This window comes from Chondrus crispus, genomic scaffold (assembly GCF_000350225.1).
Source record: "Chondrus crispus Stackhouse genomic scaffold, scaffold_410, whole genome shotgun sequence".
Classification (NCBI taxonomy): domain Eukaryota; phylum Rhodophyta; class Florideophyceae; order Gigartinales; family Gigartinaceae; genus Chondrus; species Chondrus crispus.
Window position 1 is genome coordinate 49365 of NW_005179307.1, and position 20261 is coordinate 69625.

The following is a 20261-nucleotide window of genomic DNA, read 5'->3' on the forward strand; positions in this document are numbered from 1 at the left end:
AGCGAGAACCCGCCAGAGCAGGAGGTGGGAATTTCTTCGGTGCCAACAATGAAATCGGACCTATTTGACCTTACAGTATTCAAAAGACTCACCCTGTGAAGAGGAAGACGGTGAGTTTGCCATGATTAGCAAGATCTGGCTTTCTCAAGTGAATATTGTGTGGAATGAGTTCATTCCTTTTGAAAGGAATGAACTCATTCCACACAATCCGAATGCTTCCAGCTGAAATCAGCTAGAAGCATTCGGATACGTTTGGCTGCCTCCTGGGATTGAAACTGCCAACTCAAGCTAATTATTACCCTCAGAGGCAATACAGCACGCGTCAATTCGGAATCTATATTCCATTCAAGCCACAGCCTAAGGTAAGTCCCCCCGACTATGTCTTTTGAGCATTTGCGATTTTGAGGTTCAACGACGGGATGGGAACGGACAGTAGGAACATCATCCAGCTCCTCTTAGAGGAGCTGTGTTTAAAATAATCGTTCCTTGTCAAACTCAAGTGGCATCCCCTATGAGACAAAGATCCATGACCGTTGATCACTGCTGAAAGACTATTAACGGCGCTGCACTTGCGCAGAATAGCATAGAGATATTGCGATACCGGATACGGGCACCTTCATGCCCCGATACGGATCATTGATCGAGGACTGAGGTCAGTATTTACACTCAAGAGTCGGACCACTGTATGCATGCGATATAAGTGGGGCAGGGCCGCACCGTAGTGCGTCTTTCGGAAGAATCTGGGATGTATTGATGCGGGTGGACGTTCGCCACGACACAACAGAAGCCACAGCACCCAGACATCGGAAGTCATGGTTCATTGCCAATGCAGCTTTCATTTCACAAATTCCGGTAATTCTTTCTTTTTTAGTCCAGACGGGCTCCCGAGGGACAGGACGCATGTTTTTAGCAAGTATCGTAGAGTCAGTCTCCTGTGCAGAATGTACTATAAGGACAATCCAAGTTGTTTTATCCCTCACGGGCATGAACTGCTCCAAACAGGTTTCGAGCTGCCCTACCCTGCAGGATTTCCATAAGTCAAACTTCTTTGGCGTACAGTACACGAGTGGGATGCATCATAGAGCAACTGGTGACCCTACGAATCATCAATAAATCGCTCATTCCCGTACGAACGATCTTGTTCCGAACGAGTCGCAGTGTGATGAAGACCTTAGTGCCAATGCTTACGTGTTATGAGAATTACTGAATGCCAAATAGCTGGGATGTGTAGTAAAATACAACTAATTTGAGGGACAAAAAAACTGAATTTCCGAACTTGGCTTTCTAACCGAAAAGCAATGTCGGCCACGCTTTTCTCATCCGGCAAGGACAAGACTCCGCTTGCTGCCAAACTGTGAGTGCTGCTGTGGAGCTCTCGCAAGCTATCATGTGCACACTTTCCAGCTTTTTTTACCATGCGATACTCCGTACATCTACATGACAGGTACCGTCTGTGTTGTTCCATCGCAAGCAAACTTTTACACGCATGAACAATTCTTCCAGTCTCAACGTTCGTCGATGTAATGAAAACCCTTGCCCTATAGAGGAAGCTCATGCAAAGGAATATGTTTAGGGACTCAGAGCTTCTCTTTTGGTGATCTTCTTGTATTCATCTTTGTCTGAGTTGTGGTCGCAGATATGCAATTCCACCCTCGATATTCCCTTCTGAAGAAGCGATTTGCTAATGTCAATATAAAGAGTTCTACAGCGATTTGGTTTTGCCCCATTTTCAGATATCATGGTATGCACTTTTCTTTTTCGACGCTAATCCAATTCATCTCTTCCACATCTGGCCATTTCCCATCTCAGCTTCATGGGCATGGAAAAGGGAGAAACTTGAAACGCTTTGAAAAGCACCTGCTATCCGGAACTGGCCGAGATCACTTCTTCCCCTGTCTGGTGCAATGTCTTTGCATCTCAATGAAATATTATGCAGTAGAGCGAGACATTCTCAGGCTATAAGTAGTTTGATCCCCTGTTCTGGTTACGCATGAGCACATCATCACGACGAACACTTTCCTCATCCTTATCTCTTTCAACCTGTTCAGACTCCGAAAGTAGCAGCCCTCTGAATCAGTTCTACGCTTCACAACCAAGATCAATGACAGGTTATTCATCTTTCACTATGACACTCATTGCAGTGTGCCTTCTCTGCAGTGCTCATGCTGTCCCTTCTTTAAAGGGTGAAACACTGGAAACAACTGTACGATGTAATACTGATTTCGTTGTTGCGAGAGGACTTAACTCAGGGGTTTCTCGTATCGCCTGCAACGAATGCGCTTTATGTGTCTCTGATGATGAATGTTCTACTGGAAAATGCTGGGGATACGTGAAGGGCGAACTCAAATGCGTGTACGATCACCCGGAGTCTAAAGCCAAATGCTTCCCGCCGAAAAGCTTGTGCTCTTCATGCCTAGTCGATGACCAGTGTGCTTCGAAAAAATGTTGGGGACATAAGTGCGTCGAGAAAGACATCAAGTCGATTTGGAAGTGCTTTGGACATTACCATTAGGATCGAAATCTAGTCATCCTGTATTTTATTGACAAGATGGCTGCCCCGTAGTCGTCGTCTCTGGATGGGACGAATTCCTTCATTCGATTTGACGTTACCCTCAACGTCCTTCGCTTTCTAAATCACACTTGTGGATGGGAAACCTCAGAGCTGTGAGCGGCCACAGCTCTTGTTTGCAGTTGCAAACTGCAGACCACTGAGTTGCAGTTCTCTAGATAGCTTTGTTCTCGGACCAGTCTGCAACGCTGCCCATGGCAAGACAGTTGATAAAATAGCTACATTGTTTGTGAATTGCTGACGCGAACAGTTAGTCTAGATGTACTGCGACGACGGCGGGTACAACTTCTCTTTTGCAACGAGAAACAGGTATTCAGGCACATCTAAAAAAAAACACCAATCCCTTGTAATCAACGGGAAGCAGAAATCAATGTCTGTCCGAAATTCTCTTTCTACTGCATCAAATAGCTGAAAAGGCATTACCGTGGTCGAAGTACATGGCCGATCTGCAATGAATAAACCATTAAACACAGAAAGCCGCTTCAGTTGCCTCGAACACAGGTTTTAGAACAACTAAAATTGCTCGTATTGATTTTACCGGGTTCCTAATTTTGGAACGGTAGCGCATGCGATGTTTCTGTGATGATACCCATACACGTACACACGTCGCACACATCACACATGCTCACCGGCTCACCCACGACGGGGTGAGACCGATAGAATTAGTGTAGAGGGACCACGATCAGCGAGTAGTGAGAGGCCATCGTTCCTGCACCACAGTTTCAAGTGGCTTAAGGCGTCCGCTAGTTGAGATCTGCCAAAAAAGGAGCTCTTGGAGCAAGGAGAGCTGTAAAAAAGCAGTTTTGGTGGTTCAACAGCACGGACCGTCTGTGACGAACTCTGCACGCTATTCGTAACTGAGAACAATAGAACGTTAGAAATAGTGATCTCGAACCTTGCCAGTTCGAAACAATGGGAACGAAGTAGAGGGTAGATTACTGGAAATATGTCATGACAATAATTGGTGCACTCATCTCCCCTGCTGCAACCCGCCGTCGGGCGTTTGTCCAGCTTTTCCGCTGCACTAGAAGTGTTTGCTCTAATACACTCGCCGCAATAGACTCAGAATATGGTATCCATACTATTAGCACATTGCAACTTTTAAAAAGTAACCGGGTGTCCTATTCCAACTTTACAGTCTCTCTTGGTTGCTTGCCTTCGAAACTGGAACTAGTGTCATCTTGATATCACGCCACACTTCTCTCGCGTCGGGAAAATTGTCACCATCACTCTCATTCAAATATACTACTGAGCAGTAAGAGTTTACCGACTGCATGTGTCAAGATCGTCCAGAGAATCATTCCCGATTATTGGTTGTCCGACGGCAACTCAATGAGAATGACCGTCCTTGTGATTCCGTATATCCAGAGACACAAATTTTATGTCGGAAAGAGCAAAGATGATACTGTCTTTGATTCATCTGTGTCCTCCCTGGTTCTGTATCCTCCCGTGCACAGGGCCCTCTACGTGTTCGTGCTGATCACTCCATCTGCGGTCACTGCAAATAGCACGAATAGTGAGTTTTGTTCCATTGAAGAAAAAGGTATCAGCAACTAGCGAAAAGCTCTGACTGGTAACAGACCAGCGGTTCATGAAGTTTATGAGAACTATTAGTGACGGAGACCAGTAACTTGCGATCGTACAGTTCGCTTTTTTCGAAAGCAATTCTTGATACTCGCGATTAAACACGAGAGGCAGGTTCCGTAATGCCAGCAAGGTGAGGCAACATTCAAAGAAAGAAAAAGTACCATCCAAGTTGTTCTCGGATAGTACACTTGTGATGTATTACAGTAGTAACTGAACATAAGTGGCGACTAAACATAACCGAAACAACTGCGATTAGTAGACGTTTCTCGACAAGCTCCTTGCAATGCAAAATTTTCGCGTTTCACACAGAAATATGTGGACCAGGAAACGTTTCCGAGCCATGCTCACGAAAGAAACCAGGGGTGTGTCGTCACATTCCTGTTGTTTCCAAGTTTATTGCGGAAACATAGAATATATTGTTCTTTCTTCTCTGGTGTGCCGCTCATTGGCATTTGTCAATGGCCCTCAGTTACCTCGTCGAGGCTCCCAGTGGACACCCCATGAGATGCTTTTGTAAAACACTTCAGCTCGATGAGTTTTTGAGGGCATGGTATTCAACGCTACTCCTGCAGCACGGACGAAGGGAATACTACCCACCCCAGGCATCTTTTTGACGAGTACGAGATGGCTATTCACGTAAATCATAATGTCGTCGTCCACAATCCGAATCGAGTAAGCTGTAGAGGATTCCGGTCTTGGCCCGATAGGAACATACTCCACTTCGTCAAGGTCGGCCTGCTCTTTCCAAAAACGGGCGAACACCCAATCCTTCTTTCCAGCTTGAGACTTGCTCCACTGAAGAGCAAAAAACCGTGCATCCGGGAGGGCCGCACTGTTTTTCTTTGCGTTGACAAAATAAGCAAATAAAAAACTATCGACACTGCTCTGCTGCTTGGGTATGCGCAACACCATAACATCGTAAAATGCAGAGTCTCTTTGCAGCATTCTTGCTCGAGGTCCACCTGAACCACGGTTCAATTTCAGCTCTTGGAGAACTGACATACGAGCTCCGTTACGGGCACCCAAGTAGATGTAAATTTCGTTTCTGAAGGTTATGGATTTGAAACTCCACTGCGCAAATCCCACAAGATTTTTCACTTCTCGGCCAGAACCGTCCAAGTAGACAGCACTATTCAAAACGTCTCGAAACTCTTGGTGACTGGAGGGGGGATCTTCCTTACAAAACACAAGCACGAACGAAGCAAGCAGGAGCAGAATGACTAATTGCATCATCAGTGGGGGTGATTATCAGAAAGTCTGCAGGGATCACTGTGTCCGTGGCTCAGCCGATGTCAAAGATTGAAGACCGAACATTAACCGTTTGATCGTGCAAACGGTCTGCGCCAAGTTATCGGTATAGGCATAACTTAAATACTACGCAATCCATTTGATTGGGATCCAAACAGCAAAGAAGCACGAGAACCATGATCAAGACGGATTCACAAATTTGTGAATCACACCAATTTGCCTTTTTTTGTGATAGAGTAGTCATCCTTGTGTTGTTGCACCCAATCCGAAACCACACGGTCACCAGATGGTGATGAAAAGTACAGTATACACTCTACAATTACATGTTTGAACAGAGACTGTCGGAATTACTGTATTACTACGGCCGGACCAAAGAAGAAGAGAGCTAGCACTCATTCTGTGCCAAAGAATGCAGACTTCTGTGTATTCTCTCGACTCGAATGGCAAGAGAGAACTCCCACTGTGCCAAAAATGCCAGAGACCCGCATTCGCCGAGAGGCATGCAGACAGTGCTATGGGAAAATATTCACAAGCAAATCTTGTGGAAATTGTGAGCCACGAATCATGTCAACTATGAAATTTTAATTACAATTGTAATGGAAACTGTAATTGTCAATGTAATGTGGATTTGCTTCCACTCGTCCGGTTGTGACTCACGCACTCGTCCCATGTCTCACAATTTGTGAGCATCGTCCTTGGTAATAACAAAGTTCTTTCTGCGAGCATTATGTGTAACCCGCAGGCCGGACCAGGGTGAGGCTTTCCTTCTGTGTTGACGGAGACCCCCCTCAATGAACGAGCTTGAGATTGGGGATTCGTTCATGCCCCATGATGCTTTGAAAGTGTCTCTTGCCCGTTTTGCGTGCCACGCGAAGGACGTCAAGGAAGCCGTTGTTATTATTCCGCCATGTGAACCGCCATACAAACATATGGCCGCTGTAGTTCGAGTTGGCGAAGACGTCGTAGTCAAATATGGTCCCTACGTCAGCGCAAAGGAACAGGAAACAATCCGTTTCATTGCTGAGAATACTCCAGTTCCAGTACCGCAGGTATATGGTGTACATGAGGGTGACGATGGAAACACCTACATCGTCATGGAGTTCATCAGTGGGACCCCCCTTGATTTAGTATGGGACTCACTTGAGGTGTCGCAGAAGGAGAAACTTGCTCATCAGCTGCGTGAGTACTTCGAGGAACTGCGAGAATTGCGAGGAAATTTCATCGGTTCTGTCCATGAGGGTCCTTGCAAGGATATTTACTTTGATGAAGGTGCAGATAAAGGCCCATTTACAACGGAGGTAGACATGAATGTTGCGATTGTCGAGGCAGTTCGAAAGGGCTCGGGCTTGACAGAAGATTTTGTAACATGCACACTACCCGGGTTACCGCACAATCATGCCATAGTGTTCTCTCATGGCAATTTCGGCGTTACTCACGTCATAGTGGATAGCGAACATGAAAATGTCCGAGCTATCGTTGGTTGGCAAAGGTCCGGCTTCTTTCCAGAATATTGGGATTTCGTAAATGCTCTGACCCTTACCATTGCGCCCTTTCGCTCAGACTGGGTGCTATACGTGGAGAAAATTCTAAAACCGTACTATGATGAGTACCCACATTGGTGTCAACTCCGCATGAGTGCCCGTTGGAGAAGACAAATGGCAGGACGCTGTTAGCTATGAAGTGGGGTACTTATGGGAGACTCTTTCGCCACTGTCTTAGCACGAAACAATATCGCAAGGTGGCTTGGAGCTGGCAGGAGTACGAACTGGCACAGACAGAAGACACGGGTTTCCCCGTTTCCTTGTTTGTAAGTATTATGCATTTTGGGCAGCGTCCAAGTCTTTGGACATCCCGAATGCATTGTGAGCAAAATCTTCTGCTCTGAGAGTGTCGCGTACCAAGGGTGCCCTTAGGTTACTGAAGTACAACAAGTTAGGCAGCTATGGCTCGTCGAAGGTTGTGGTTCATGCCCTTTGTATCGTCTAGACCGCATCGCAAAGTCAGAAACCGACATCAGCGCAAGGGACGTTTGCGACAAAAGTCTGCGCTAGCTAGACGGAACCGGAGAAGAAGAGCTAGGTACCCACCAGTCCAATACCTACCCCTGCGGTATACCTTGCAGTATACCGCAGGGTAGGTGAGACCAACGTGGAAAAATACTTCGTGCACAAGAAATTGACTTTATCGAAATGGCATGTGCTCGAGGAGCGACCGAAAGCTGTAATACAGAATAGATGAACATTTGGAACGGTCGAAGCTCCAACTGGGTCTCCGTGGATTGTTGTACCAAGCTGATGCTACAACAAATTGTGACCTATGCCATGGGTCTCATTTCCTTCGACTCTGCGACTGGCTACCTCGCAGATGAGCCACCGTTGTTTCTCATCCATTTCCTCCTGAATCCTACCGACTACGCGCTTTGGTAATATGGATTGTGTCAGTTGAACGCGGAGTACTTGCACTTCGCGTTCCGACGTTCTGGTATCTTACGGTTTATCGTACTATTACTATTGCTTGATATGAAGCGCGCCACACAGAGCGTAGGTATAAAACAAATCGGTGTGCACAGTACAAACTGTGCTGACTGCGGATGAACACAAGTTAAATCGAAGTCGCGTGGCATCGTTGTTTCCTCTTGGACGTTTGGTTGCGAGGTGCTAGGTTGGAGTGAGTTTTCTGGTTTTCTGAAGATAGATGTGCGTTCGAGATCCATTCTGTCTCATTCGGTTGTCCGCCTAAATCTTTAGAGCCCTCCGCTTTGAAGCCCGTCTGCTGACCAAGGCTGGTAGTTCGAGCCCTGCTTAACATCTTTAATGAGGTCTCCTAACGTTAAAAGGCTTGCAATCATTTGCTAATCCTTGATCATTGAGTTGGATGGCAAAGCAGGATTGGCCGATTACATTAAAACTGCTTTTGAGGACTGCTTTTTTCCTATCCTCCAAGGCGTGACCAGCCTTGACTCCTAAGGCCCAAAAGGGGGCAGGGGCTTAAACACACAACAGTTCATTTACCTCTAGAGTAGCATTTTAAAGTAGAGATATACCCCTCAAGATGTTATACGGATCGCTGTTTCGCAAGCTCGACAAACTTCACCAGGATATCAGGAAGGATGTTGGTAGTTGTACACATGTACAGGTTTTCCCACGAAACCCCGTTATCGCAGCTTATTGTGGTCGTTCGGACAACGCCCAATGATTATATCTGGAGTCGCACCTCTACCGTCGGAACGCTGAAGCGTTCGTTGAAGTTGATCAATTTTTGCACGTTGCTCTGGTACAGAACATTGTTGTTCCACGAACGACAGTTTGGCCTCTTGGGGGGATAATTCTGCGGTACACTCGGGGGAGTCACTCCTTTGCATAGAGCATAGAACCTTGCGTATTTGCTCACATCAACAGTACCAACGAGTGTCTTTGTTCCAACTTGCTTATAGAAGGGCGTATTGAATGCTTCCTTATTTTTAAGTTCTTCAAACCACATACTGAGCCTTGTTTGCCTCGGCGCATCTTCAGGACCCGACACATGCAAAAAAAGTGCCCTGTGCGCTTTGACCCTCTCCAGACATTTGAATGAATAGACCTTGATGGTCTGATGATTTAGTGCCGTAGTCCACCAGCCACAAAGTGTAGGAAGAAGACTGGGCTGTGGATGAGGAGCCCGCCATGGGTAATGAGAACTAAACAGACTTCGGTGCGAATTCTTGGGATTATCGTACGGGAGATCAAAAGACAGCTGAATGCATGATGTTGACATCAACAGAGGAAAAGCAACCATCTTCTTATAGTATTTAGTTGAGCGACAGACTATGGCAAATAGGAGGTAGATATTGGAACGTTGAGGTACCTGGAGGCTTCATACTGCTGTAGATACGTGCTTTGTTGCAATTTGCAACTGGGTGTTGAAGCTTTGCATCACAGGCGTATTATACCTGTCGATGGAGTGGAGCCGGCCACTCTGTACAGTATCTATACAGTACCTGTACAGTACCGGACACCACTCTATTTTCGCCTTTCGGCTCGTGGCTTTCAGCCACGAGCGCCGCCGTCCGATTATATACCTGCGACTACCACCTCTCTCGATCTAGCGAGGGCAAGAGGGAACTAAGTAAAGACTGACCATCGTCACTTTACTTTTACCTGCGCCGAAGCGTAGAGCCTCGATCCCCCACGCGTCTCTACAATCACCACCGCTTCCGCTACCTGACAACGTCTTCCCTCGTCTCAGCTTGGACTGAGATCGCGCTGTCAGCCCAGACCCTCGTGTGCAGCGACAATCCGGATTTGCTGTTACACGATTCTGGAAAATGACGACTAGATCGCAGAGCTCCAAACGCCCCGTCGATCCAAGTCTCGAACATGCCGAAAAAAGGAAGGCTCAACACGAAAAGCTAATACGTCGATGTACCACCTTTTCATCGAAATCCGACATCGGCAAGCAGCTTATCGAAGCTGCCAAATCTGTTTTGGAATGCTATCCCCCTGACGAAGAAGAGGAAAAAGAAATCATATCTGAACATATAACTTCTTTGGTTCCCACGAACGGCTCTTTTTTTTCGACAAAATACTTCAGCGAACCTTGCTTCCCTGTGATGGTTCTTCGACAAGTTTCTGAATTTTATGAGGTGTTGACCGTTCCGAACGAGATGATGAAAAATTTTGACCCAACCGTTCGAGCTGACAAGACACTGATGAACCATATTTGGCTTGGTAATGCCTTGAAGCTGCCTATTGAGTCACTACATGACATTCTGGTGGCATATCGCTGTCATAATGACATCACAATTCTGACGAATATCGCCAAACACGTCCCGGTTGAAAAAGAAGCAGAGAACTACAAAGCGGATACTATCAATATCAGCTCTCCCGAATTTCAGACCAACAATACGCCTCCTAGGCTGGATGATCCGCAAGAAACGTCTAAAAAATTCAGCCGTACTACTTTACCAAACCGAGAGAATATCAGGCCTCCTTTTTCACAAGAAGAGCCTCAGATCGCCCAACACGTAACCTATGACGACCCGAAAAAGGCAACAGGGGTGCATCAGTACTTTCGTGACAGCAAATTCTCTGGAAAAATATCGGAATCTATCGACTTCACGATAAGGGACTACAACATTTGTGCGATGCAACAGCAGTTGTCACCGGTACAAAAGGCATCCTTTTTCATAAATGCGTTTTCCGGTCCAGCTCGGACTCATTTTTTCCAAAACGCAGACCACAATATGAACTATGACACACTTTGCGAATTGATGAGACAAGAGTATGACTCGGATGCGCGCCAACTCGCTGTGCAGTCTGAATTGGAAAAACTAAGAATCGAGAAGTTCATGTCTGAAAAAGAGATTACAACGACTTCCCACGGCCTGACGTCGCTAGTTGATCATATTAACTCCTTGGCCCCGCAATGCCCGAAACAATTTCGACATGATTCTAACAAGACAAGGTTCCTCAGAGCAGCAGTCGTGGGACACCCTTGGGCATCCCGCGCAATAAGCCAGATCACAACCCTGAAATTTACGTTTCACATCTTTGTCACGGCTTTGCAAGAAGGTATTCAGTTGCATGAAGAAGAGTCCAAGCATGACACTTCAACTTTGCTACCAACCAATTACCAAAGATATGGACGCGAGCCACCTCGCCGTGATTTCAACCGTTCCTTTGGAAGATCTTTTCATCCCAAGAAAAACCCGATCGGTAGGGACAACAAAATTTTACGCTGCAGTAACTGCGGAGCTGATGATCATCTTCGCCGCAATTGCCGCACTGGAAATGTGATGTCAAGAATCCAAAGCCGTATTCGCAATGGCGTTCCAGCTGTGCATGTCGTACAAGAAATTGCTGCCGATCTGCAAGAAATTCTGGATTGGAAAACCACGACCGCTACCGCTGAAGAAACGCATCACTCACGACACACCGCCGACGATGATGCAGATCATTCCGCACACGTGAGCGAATCTGAAGAAGAGAGTAAAAAGCTCATGCTTAATGAGTCCGACGTGCACCTTCTGCGCGAACTGGAATCCAATCAAGCAGTGAACACGCTCTCCGCAGACCTCCATCAATTCTCTGATGAACAGTATTTTCATTGAGGCGACGAGGACATCCTCCCAGTCATCGTCGCCACAATTCATCTCGCATTGGCCATCGCACAGCCGTGAAACGCCGCAAACCTACAGACACGTACTGCGTTGTCTCTCAGGTCTTCGTATCATCCCTGACATCACCGCAAGTGGCAAACCCAGGTTTTTGCATTGATACGGGTGCACCGACCTCTGTCATCGGCCTACCCGAACTGAGGCATATCTTTGCGAAAAACAAACTGAAGTCCCCGCACCTACGCAAGTCTCCAAAGAAATTTAAATTCGCCGATGCAGTCTTCCAGTCACTCGGGCTAGTCGATTTACCTCTGGCCACGCCCTCAGGTATACCTCCTATCTACATCTCACTGGATGTTGTGACAGCTGACGTTCCCGCACTCATGGGCCTTGACGTCATGGACCAGCAGTCCCTAACGCCGAACACCGTGACTAATGAACTGCACAAGTGCGTTGTTTTGCAATCGCGAACACAACACGTTTCCGCGCTCACCGACACGCTGTGGAGCGTTCCCCTTCAACGATATGCACAACACATCTACGCCCCAATGTCCCTTGCGACCTCTTGCTATTTTTCTCAAACACAACTCCGAAAGTTGCATCAGCAGTTTTGTCACCCATCCGCTGACAAACTCCACAAACTACTGAAGAAGACAAGACCAGAAGACTTGGACGCCTCCACTTTGGACACTCTCAAAGATCTGACACGCCGTTGCGATCCATGCCAGCGAATACAAGCCGCCCCAACCCGCTTCAAAGTATCGTTCGGTTCTGAGAACGTAAAATTCAACGACAGACTCATAATCGACATCATGTATCTCAACAACCGACCGGTGCTCCATCTTGTTGACGAAGGAACGCACTTCAGTGCCGCCAAATTTGTACCGGACGTGTCAACCAAAACACTTTGGGCCACCATCCTTGAGTGCTGGGCGACTGTGTACACCGGCCTACCGCACAAGATTCTAGTTGATCAGGGATCTGCTTTTGGAGAACTCTTCGCCAGCATCGGAGCGTCGAGCAAGGTCGAAGTTCAGCGCACAGGTATTCGAGCACACTCCAGTCTCGGTATTGGAGAGCGGTACCACCAGCCTCTCCGATCTACATTTCGGAAACTAAGAATTGACCACCCGACTATTTCCGCGTCAACGCTCCTCTCAATGGCTGTGAAAGCAATGAATGACACCCTCGGACCCGAAGGCATCGTCCCATCCGCGCTCGTCTTTGGCGAATATCCATCAACGAAGACTCTGTCAGAAGTGGCAGACCCACGCGCATCTCTTGAAAGTCGTGCTAGAGTTGCCACTACTGCACGTAAGCAGATGGAACAAGAAATGGCTAAGCTACGGGTACAACGCGCTCTCCGGCATCGAGTTCCAAGAGCTACGAACTACGTTTTCGAAGTTGGACAGCACGTGCTACTATGGCGTGAGAAGTTAGTCGAGAACCGCATTGGAGAGTGGATCGGGCCGTTTCCAATTTTGGCTCTTGACCGAGAAAAGAAACAAGTCTTCCTCCAAGACAGCAAAATAGGAGCGGCTCGTCCGTTCAGTCAAGGCATGGTGAAACCTTACCTGAGTCCTGATGACGCATCCCGTGTCCTATTCCAACATCTTGGACACTCTTTGTCTTCTCGATATAGTCACCACACGCTCTTGACAGAAGTCTTGAAAAGAGGAGACCCACGGTGCCTCAGCCCGCAAATGTCTAATGCCAAGCGCTCGGAAATACATCAGCTCATGAGAAGAGGCACATTCAAAGTCATCCTCAAAGAAGAAATTCCTCCCAATGCCAACGTCCTATCCGCGCGTTTCGTGTTATCAATTAAGTCCACAGTTGATGATAAGGTGAAATGGAAAGCACGTTACGTTGCCGGTGGACACAGGGATAAGCTCAAAAAGCTTCTCGTGCACTCGTCGCAATCTGCACAGCCCTCTACCGTACGTCTCGTTATAGCATTGGCCGCGATCTACGGCTTCAAGGTTTGGTCCTCCGACGTAACACAAGCGTATCTACAATCTTCAAAGCCCCTCGCTCGCAAAATATACATTCGTAATGCCGCCCCTGAATTTGAGTTGTCAAACAATGAGGCACTGCTTCTCCTACGAGGCCTGTATGGCCTTGGGGAATCAGGAGACATGTGGCATGACACCCTAGATGCACACCACCGACAGGATCTCGGCATGGAGACGCTCCGCACTGACCTCGGATGCTACAGTCGCATTACCCAGGGACATCTTGAAGGACTTTCTGCGAACTATGTGGACGATATGCTACGAACTGGAACCCTCGAGTTCCATAAACTCTGCGCCCTCACTGGGAAGCGATTCGAAATGGCCAAGGATCAGAATATACCTTTTCGGTTTACTGGTTTCCTGATATCGAAAGATCAAGCAAATACACTGCAACTTGACCAAGTAGAATACGCCAGACAGCTTCGACTGCTCCCGGACGACTGTCATTTCTCCGCATTTGCGTCTGTTCGAATGAAGCTAATGTGGCTTTCGCATACTCGACCGGATTGCATATTCGAAATATCGCAACTCACGCAGATTACGAGAGAACATTTTATGGAAGAACGTCAAACAATTGTCAAGAATACAAACCGGGTAATCAAGTACTCTACAGATCAAACTGTGAGGATCAGGTTCCCAAACTTGCAAAAGAACACAATCAAAGTAGTAGGATACTCTGATGCATCTTTTGCCTCTAATCGTGACCACACGTCACAGCTCGGATATATTGTTTTTCTCGCCGATGCGTCCTCGAATGTCGTACCAATCCTGTACAAGTCCTACAAGGCTAGACGTGTTACAAGATCGGTACTCGCAGCCGAGCTAATTGCATTTAGCGATTTGTTCGATGCATCGTATACACTGACGAAAGAATTGGAGAAGCTCCTTGGAAGGAAAAAGGTTGCTGTACAGTTGCTCACAGACAGCAAGAGCCTCTTCGACATCATCAGCAAAGGAAGCCGCACATCGGAAAAGAGACTAATGCTCGATATTGCTTGCGCACGCGAAGGATACGGCAAGTTCGAGATTGATGATATTGGCTTTGTGCGGTCTGGAGATAATATTGCAGATGGTCTCACAAAAAGAATGAAACAAAGCAGTTTATTGAAAGTGCTAACTACATCTACATTAGAGATCAAACCGGAACAATGGATTGTCAGAGAGACCATCTCAGACACCCTCGCCATTGGAATTTCTCAGATGCCCGACTCTGTGTAACTTGCATCACGCACTAATGTGCATTGTGAGCTCGGGTGATCAGCTTTTAATGCCAGAGAGTGCCCCTCCAGGTATAAAACCCTCGTGAACTTATCAGGCGGGACTAGTTAAGGCAAGCTTTCACACCACGTCGACACAGAGCCGTCACCCCGAAGGATGATTTAAAAGCTAACTGGAGCTTAAGCATGAGAATCCAAGTTGGGTCATCAGGCTGTCGAGTGGAAAGAACAAGGCAGGTTGATGAGAAAATATTTGCGCATCGAATTCTGGTCTGCATTTATACTGATATTTTAACGACCGTTCAGGTAATTTTTTTTCTCATCTGAAATTTGCAGTGCACTTGAAACCGGTTCCGTCATTGCAGAAGTGAACATGGGTACTCATCTTGACTCCTTTTGAGACTCAAAGCGCTAAGGAGTCGCATTTATCGGACGAGATGCAGCGAAAGGGGGGAGTGTCGATGGAGTGGAGCCGGCCACTCTGTACAGTATCTATACAGTACCTGTACAGTACCGGACACCACTCTATTTTCGCCTTTCGGCTCGTGGCTTTCAGCCACGAGCGCCGCCGTCCGATTATATACCTGCGACTACCACCTCTCTCGATCTAGCGAGGGCAAGAGGGAACTAAGTAAAGACTGACCATCGTCACTTTACTTTTACCTGCGCCGAAGCGTAGAGCCTCGATCCCCCACGCGTCTCTACAATCACCACCGCTTCCGCTACCTGACAACGTCTTCCCTCGTCTCAGCTTGGACTGAGATCGCGCTGTCAGCCCAGACCCTCGTGTGCAGCGACAATACCACGCTGTGGGCAAGACCCCATCCTTCGAGCTTAAACAATTGCGGTAAACTGTCAATAATTCATTCTAGAATTACGCCCGGAGATATGTGAGACAACTGTGTCACAACATCCTGCAACTGCAGCCCAAAAAGAAAAGAAAAAAGTGAACAATTCTTGATGAACACATGCGGAACAATCGTGTTTATGCTTGACCCAACATACACAAGCATGAGAGTGGTACAAGCTTAGAGCACCCCTAGTCGTAGAGTAAATGAGCAAATTTTTGATTTTTGGAGATAGATTTGGTCACGAGCAGCTCTAGTGGAGTGAGTACAGTATCTCTAAAAAATTTACCATTTTGAGTAAATCTATCTCCAAGCAGCCGACCGGATGGAGACAGATTTACTCATTTGCGCAAATAGAGATGCGAGTAGAATTGCGCCACTTGGAAAAATTACCAAAAACCCACGCCAATTCTATTGACTTGGTGCGAGCAATGTTCTCTGTGCACAGGGAACACACTGTTTTCTGTGCACAGGGAACACCCCCAACACCCCCATCCCAAGCTGAATTTACCCGCCACTGCCACCCTCCTGCATTCTTCCTGACGCCTTCCCTTCTCCCTTTCCTCCTCCTCTCCTCCCTGCCCTCCCTCCAGGGCATGATGGTGTCATGTGGGGCTTGAGGAGATGGGAACCGGAGACGTCCCCCACAGTATATCCGTACAGCACCACCACTACCATCCCTCGTACTGGCTGCCGAAAGATCCAATCACTGCACAACACGTTTGAATTTGCCCTCTAACCGGTAGTGTTGCGCCTAGAATCGCTATCTCCAAACGCTAAATTTCTCATATTTAACCTCGAAATATAACTAAACCAGTAGGGGTGCTCTTAGACTTTACCCTACCTACAGTATGTCGTGCTGTGCTACTGCGATACCGATTCGAGCAAGAGCTCTTGCTGCGATACCGATTCGAGCGATACCGATTCGCTCTTGCTGCGATACCGATTCGAGCAAGAGCTCTTGCTGCGATACTGATTCGAGCGATACCGATTCGAGCAAGAGCTCTTGCTCGAATCGGTATCGCAGTTTTTCGGCTTTTCACGAACCTCCCATCCAACAGCCCGCAACGTGCCGGCTTTTGTTTGGCAGAATTCGGCCACTAAAAATGGCACGTGTATTTCATATGTGAATGTTATCTGAAACTCTCTCTGGCGTAAACTCACTATTGATAGTTCATGTGAACCAGTGGCAACAATACTGGAAACGCGTTCTGTGAATGAATGTTATCTGTCTCTCTCTGGCGTATACTCAATATTGATAGTTCTCATATGAGGCCAGCTTTTTTTGCAAAAATACTGTATATACATTAAATCGAAACTTTAAAAAAGTCAGTTTGGACACCATTTCTTTAACGTATACGCCCTCGGCAATAACATCTTGCAAAACATTGGGATGGCGGTTGTCAATACATGGAGAGACTAAGAATCTAATGAAGTTTCAATGATCAGTTGACTTTTTAAACAGGCGTTTTGGTTTTGAAGATATCAACATTAAACGTTTTGAGGTTGGTCAAAAAGGCTCCTTTTTTGGGCATTCTAAAAATGGCTGGAAAAGACGTACAGATCTCACCAAACTCCACCCTTCCGCAACGCAGAAGTCAACTGCGGTGGCGAGAGTATCTTTTTCCATCTCGTTGACCTAGCACAAGTCGAGAAAAAATAAGTTGAAAAGTGACCTCATATGAGGTCATTTGTCACCTAGACACTAGTTGTATCCTCGAGAGTTCCGCTCATGCCGCCCATGAAAGTGAAAGCCTGCCAAAGTGATTTGGCAAGCTTCACTTTCTTTGGTTTCATGGCGTTTCGCCATGACGGGCGCCCTGAGTTCCCGAACCTTGGCATCTTATATCTAAAGTTGTTTGACGTACTCCTCTGCTCTTCGGGCTGCTTTGTGCCGAAACTTTGCACACAACAAGAAAACCATCTATGCATACAAGTGCTCTTCGGAGCATATGCGTACAGTTTGCTGATCTCCCCCGAAACTGGGAAGGCATCTGCAAATTTCAAAGCCCACTTTTCAACCTATCGTTCGGACATCGAACGGCAGGCTCTACATCTGTAACCTTGAGCCCCCAAGCGTGTCTTTGATTTCACAACTGAATCAAGCGCGTTCAGAGGTATAAAGAGTGTACTGACAGTATCCAGAGGTGAAACCATCGACTGTGAGAAGCTTACAATTGCATTGACACACTCAACCAAAACACATGATCTGTGTTTGTGATGCTCGATTACTGTTATCGAATATTGAGCTCTCCACGCAAAAGGCAACGTCCTAACCGAGGTTGCGAGCTCAGCTGGAAACTGGGTTCAAAATGTTTAGGTATCCACTCTTAATTATCACCGAACTTCTATGGCGTCACGTGCAATGTACTTGTGGAAAACCGCGACGCTGTTGCGCGCCTCACCGCAGCAAGTGTGGTCTATCGGGTGCCTAGCTAGTCCCACGAATAGAGTTGTGTTAGGGTATCACCACAACACGCGGAGGGATGCCCGGTTAAAAACTTGCGGTACAGCTCTGCACTTTAGACCGTGGGCAATACTGAAATCACGATAACGCAGCGTACTGAGAGAGGTTGACGGTGAATACAGATGTTCGACAATGAACTGACAGGGTCACAGCTTCCGCGGTGGTCGCTGCGTTGTGGACCACGGATTGTTCAAGAAAGAAATCGCCCCGGCGACTGGAAATCCTCTCGCTGCCCTTGACAAATACCCCTTAGATAGCTATTTGATTCTACCAGTGGGGATGCTTTAAGGTACAACATGGGGAAGACCTCCTGTGAACGGTTGCGTTCAGATTAACACGGCTGTGGTAGTGGCTGTGAATTTTGGAGGCTGCAAAAACTAAGACTGCATGGAATTTAAAGTTGTGATGGTGCTTTCGCAGCTGCGGCAGGAAGTACGACGACCACCAAGGAAGCCCAAGGCCGAATGTGTTTACATACATCTCCTGTATTCTCCTCCACGCCGATGAAGTCTAGCTCTAGTGCCTATTGGACCGGTGTTCTCATATGAGGACAAAGCTTCTTTTCCAGACATATCTAAAAACGACCAGGAAGAGCATGCAATTCTCACAAAGTTCTTTCAGGCCCCAAGTCAGAAGTCAATTGTGGTGGCGGGGGTATCCTTTTCTTTCTTGTCGAGGAAGCGTAAGTCAAGAAAAAATAGGTCGAATAGTGTTCTTATATGAGAACTAGGGTCAAGACACGACATTGAGTGCCCGTGGGCAGTGTTATCGAGCACGCTCAGTGTTTAGATGTCGGTCATTCCATTGCGAAAAAGTGATTCATATCACTTTTGATTAAACCGCCCTAAAAAGAGTTACGGCTCAAACAAAGCAGGGATGATAGAAGTTCAGATACGCATCCATATATCAATTTAATCTCATCCAACATGAGTCAATGAGTGCGAGTAAGGCAGCTTCTGCGGGATACGGCTTCACCCATGTTTGAAAGAATGACATATAACTTGCAACGTTCGAATCGTTCCACCGCACTCCTAGACAAGCACGTGCATATTCCCAGTACTCCGGGAAGAATCCAGCCATTTCCCAGTCAACGATGGAGGCGAGTCTTCCGTGTTGGATAAGGATATTGGAGGGTGTGAGGTCACCATGGGAAAAGACGACGTTATGTCCTTCCTTCAACAATTTCCTTAGCAGAGAAATGAAATGGGACAGGGGCTTTTCCCGCTTGTACAGTGCGACGAGAAAGTCATTAAAATCATGTTCTGTGTCAAAGGGACCTTCCATTGTGGCAGTCATGAGAATGTCACAGACGAAGGGCTTTTTGCCCACTGCACCGATATAATTTTCCGAAATGTGCCTCAATTCATGCAAGTGGTTGTGGAGATCCTGTGCGAGTGCTTCCTTTTCGACTTTGGAAAGTCTGGGCCATGCGCTCAAGAGTGTTTCACCGGGGATAAAGTCAATGACCATATACATTCGACCACGTTCATCTACATGGGTGCCATACATTTTTGGAATCGGGATCGAGGTGTGTTCGGCAACGAACGTCATTGTCTCGCTCTCTGTCTGCAAGGAGTGCACATCCCCCCCCATTTTGACGATTATCTGCTCGTCCACACATACAATCTCAGACCTTGCACACGTGATGCTTTGCAAGACTCGTACTTGCTTGCAGTGCGCTAAGTGTGGAGCAAACTTTTGCAAGGCCATTCTAACGTTGGCATTCATGGGTACCATTTCCACTTTTGCCTCGCTATCATTTTGGATAACAGAATCAGATGAAGTTGTCATCTTGAAGAGGATCGGAGCAATAGAGCCAGAAAGACGTACCCTTCAGACGTACACTTTCTCTTTCTCTGATTGTGCGGCTGGTCTTAGTACGATGGGTGCGCCGTCAGGGCAAGGGGTCATTTGTTCTTGACATCTGAAGGTTAACTCCACATCTCTGCAGAGAACCGGCCGGTGCCAGAGGGAGTTGCAGCCGGCAGGGACTGCGTTCCTAAGACGTTAGGCGAGGTGAAATGAAAACGTGGACGAAACAAGAAGAACAAAAAAAAAAAAAAAAAAAACGCTACACGTGGCTGGAAACTGGAAAGATGGGGGGGTTCACAAGTTGAATTGATGACTAAAAAGTTGAGTTGATATCAACTTGTCAACAACTTGTGAACCTCAAGGGGAACAGAGGCGGGCCAGGTGCATCGCAGTCAGCACTTGGT

The 20261-nt window shown here is 47.0% G+C and overlaps 3 protein-coding genes; all 3 read left to right on the plus strand.

Annotated features, from left to right (window-relative positions):
- Positions 1-2125: 2125 nt before the first annotated feature.
- Positions 2126-2800, plus strand: CHC_T00001192001 (hypothetical protein). XM_005718550.1 is given in 2 exon segments: positions 2126-2512; positions 2513-2800. The coding sequence occupies 1 exon segment, from the start codon at positions 2126-2128 to the stop codon at positions 2510-2512; it is 387 nt and encodes a 128-aa protein (XP_005718607.1). The 3' UTR covers positions 2513-2800.
- Positions 2801-6195: 3395 nt separating this feature from the next.
- On the plus strand, positions 6196-8010 carry CHC_T00001193001 (hypothetical protein). XM_005718551.1 is given in 2 exon segments: positions 6196-7077; positions 7078-8010. The coding sequence occupies 1 exon segment, from the start codon at positions 6196-6198 to the stop codon at positions 7075-7077; it is 882 nt and encodes a 293-aa protein (XP_005718608.1). The 3' UTR covers positions 7078-8010.
- Positions 8011-19396: 11386 nt separating this feature from the next.
- Positions 19397-19966, plus strand: CHC_T00001194001 (hypothetical protein). The gene has a single exon (XM_005718552.1). It carries the CDS (start codon positions 19397-19399, stop codon positions 19964-19966), a length of 570 nt encoding a protein of 189 aa, XP_005718609.1.
- Positions 19967-20261: the final 295 nt, after the last annotated feature.

Excerpts from the sequence above, each read along its gene's own strand:
- CHC_T00001192001 (XM_005718550.1), top strand. The coding sequence starts at position 2,126 with ATGACACTCATTGCAGTGTGCCTTCTCTGCAGTGCTCATGCTGTCCCT.
- CHC_T00001194001 (XM_005718552.1), top strand. The coding sequence starts at position 19,397 with ATGTGCCTCAATTCATGCAAGTGGTTGTGGAGATCCTGTGCGAGTGCT.
- CHC_T00001193001 (XM_005718551.1), top strand. The coding sequence starts at position 6,196 with ATGAACGAGCTTGAGATTGGGGATTCGTTCATGCCCCATGATGCTTTG.